At 51.2% G+C, this 2,969-nt stretch overlaps 1 protein-coding gene across 2 annotated transcripts in view; it reads right to left on the bottom strand.

Annotated features, from left to right (window-relative positions):
* Cd83 (CD83 molecule) overlaps positions 1-1,660 on the bottom strand; it is a 19,898-nt gene extending 18,238 nt beyond the window's left edge. Inside the window, exons 1-2 of one of the 2 annotated variants that reach the window (XM_021215650.1) lie at positions 1,528-1,660; positions 1,312-1,433 (exon numbers count right to left, since the gene is read on the bottom strand). In XM_021215650.1, coding sequence (XP_021071309.1) covers positions 1,312-1,433; positions 1,528-1,564 — 159 coding nt within the window. In that variant the 5' untranslated portion in view covers positions 1,565-1,660. The remainder of the gene's footprint in view (positions 1-1,311; positions 1,434-1,527) is intronic. The other variant, XM_029547503.1, reaches the window with a different exon arrangement.
* Positions 1,661-2,969: the final 1,309 nt, after the last annotated feature.

Genomic DNA, 2,969 nt, shown 5'->3' with positions numbered 1-2,969 from the left:
CACATATACATACACACATATACATACACACACATATACATACACACACACACACACACACACACACACACACACACACACACACACACAGAGTTTTACAGGCCACACAGCAGTGGCCTGAGATCTCCATGATATTACCTCCTTCAAGGCACAAACTTAGATTCAGTGACTGGGCGCTGGGCAGAGTACAGAATGCACCAGGAAGTCATTAGCCTTGGGGAATTAACAATCCAGATGGTTGAGTTGTTTGAGTTTTGCTTTGAATCTTAGCATTTCAAACCTGGGACTTGGTGTGTGCTGGACAAGAAGACCTGTACCACTGAACTGCCACTATCCTTCCCCCAGCCCAGACAAGTGGCTAAAGTGGATAAACACACCACACACACACACACTTCCCATTTTGCCTTGCATGTTTAAACTTCTCCTAACATCACTCTTTGTGGGAAGAAAGTAGCCCCCCCCCCACCCCCCGTTTCTTGAAAACTGAGAACATACAGAGGCTTCCTCCTCAGAGCCACCCCCGGGGGGGGGGGGGATTTAATTCATGTTGCCTTCAGATGGAGGTGGCCTCTCTCAGAACCTCGCTGAAAGCCCAGGTGCAAAGGCCGGCTCTATTAAATTTCAGCAGCTGGGTTTTAAAATACCAGAGGAATTACAATGTTGGAGTCTGAGGGCTCTCACTGAAAGGAAACCTTTCAAATGACTTGCCTCGTGCAACTCAATTTCTCACCACAGGAGCCGAGATGCGTTCTCTCCTGTTTGGGCCTTGGGCTCCAGCACAGTTCTAAGGAAATCTTCATTCATGGCCAGACCCGACCCCTCAGAGGATTGCCATGCAGAAGCAAGGTGGCAGAGGAGCCAATAGCGTGCCTTCACTGAAAAAAGATGATCGCTCGAAACTACCTCTTGTGGCCAGCCTAAGCCACCTAAGACCCTCTTTGAGATGGTGCCATGGTCACAAGGCACAAGAAATCAGGAGTCTAGGGACATGTTCCCTATCCCATGCCCAAATCTAGGCCCAGTTTGCTTTCACTGCAGCTCTTTGGCTGCACCCACAGGTGCCCTGTCACATGGATCCAATCCCTTGAAAACCTCCGGTGGGATCATTCACACCAAGCCGCTTTTGATCATGCTCTGTAGAGGGACTAACATAAGAGAACGTGGGCCATGGATGCAGATGAAGGAAGGTGGGAGAAAATGGGGTATCAGAATGTTTGGAGTGCCCAATCCGGGGCCCCTGGAGACCCGGTCACTCGGATGCCTGTTTCCACTGTCCCCGCAAGGGACCACGCAAACCCCATTGGAGCTTACCTTGGCCCAGGACACTGCGTAGGAGAGCTGCGGGTCCCAGGGCGCTGTGCACGGCAAGTCGGCTGTCTCGGAGCAAGCCACCGTCACCTCCCGCATCGCCATCGTGGGCGCCAGGCTGCAGGCTGCAAGAGAGAGGGAGAGAGACAGAGCGGTGTAAGCAAGGCCACCGAGGCGGGGTCGCGAGTAGCACCGGGCGATCGGGCTCGGGGGCCGTACCGCAGCCTAGAAGCAGGAGCTGGAGGCCTTGCGACATGGCTGGAGCGCTGCGCCACTGTCCGGGCCGGCCCCCTGGGCGCGCGCCGGGCTCTTGTACCCGCGCTTGGGACTTCCCCGCGCGCCGGCCCCGGGGACTCCCCAGTCGGAGGAGGCGGGTAGCCTGGTCCCCGCCCCGCGCGCGTCCCCAAGTCCGCGTCGCTGCTGCGGCTGGCCAGCGGCGACAAGCAGCTCCGCGGAACAGCCCCACGCCCTGAGGTTTTGGAAGCCGCGATGGCACGCGCCACACCAGCTAGATGACCCTCAAACCCTTCGAGCGGGTCATGCAGATTCAGATAGGGTGGGCAGCTTTCTCTGAAACACAGGGCTGTGGCGACGCTGCTACTCTCTAGATTTTGTGATAGGGACAGACACCCTAGACTTCCCGAGAAGTGGAAAACGCCTGCAGTCCTTGGATTGCTGCCTTCTTTCGGGTTATCACTGGGCCTTGTTTACGTTGTTTGAGCAAGGGAGATCTTTTCGATACTAAAACATTAATTACACACATGCTCATAAGTCTTTTAGAAAACAATGTCTACAAGAATCTTGAGTCCATCTGCTTTGCATACGCTCCCCAAGGCTCAGGAACCAGGGGGAAGACAGGACAGAAAGATTTTAAGTGCCAGAGGTCTGGAAGGAGAATGGAGTCTTCTGGACATGACTCTGACGTCACAGGAGCAGTGATGATCTGCACAAGCCCAAGACAGGCAACCTTTCAGCATGGTGGGGGAAGGGATTTACAAACTCCCACCCCTAACTAGGAGCTAGGGATAGTTGGCGCTATGGAGGAGGGAGCTCACTCTCCTCCCACAGGTCAATCATTCTCCAGTGGGTGCCCACATCCAGAAGTGTATGGACATCTCAAATTAGATTTTTCTTTTAAATAGATCAAATCACCTCTACTTCCCAGAAGCAACCCGCACTTAACATTTTGGTGTACTTACGTCTATGCCTGCACCCGTGTACAGCATTCTAATGCTACACCCTTCCCATTATCTTTCTGTCCTGTGTTAGCTTAGTTTAACAGTTTACCAGCAGTTTCACAATACTAAAAATAGTTTCAGCAACTGCTTAGTGGCTGTGCCATATTCCATTGGGTCACAAATTAGAACCCATTAGGTAATGTTGAGCACTTGGATGGCTTTTTTACTTTATTATTTTTTTCCTTCGGATATGAAGGCATTTTGTTCTTATCAAGTCCACCCCCCACCTCCCCAACTCCAACTCCTCCCAGATCCCTCCCTCCATTTCCCTCCCAAGTTCATGTTCTCTCTCTCAATCTCTCATATATATTATGTATATATGTACATATATATGCATATATACATATATACATCATATATGTACCATATAAGCATCATACATACATCACATGTACATATACATATATATATATATATATATAT

Source organism: Mus pahari, chromosome 16 (assembly GCF_900095145.1).
Source record: "Mus pahari chromosome 16, PAHARI_EIJ_v1.1, whole genome shotgun sequence".
NCBI classification, from domain to species: domain Eukaryota; kingdom Metazoa; phylum Chordata; class Mammalia; order Rodentia; family Muridae; genus Mus; species Mus pahari.
This window is presented reverse-complemented; position numbering and strand designations above follow the sequence as displayed.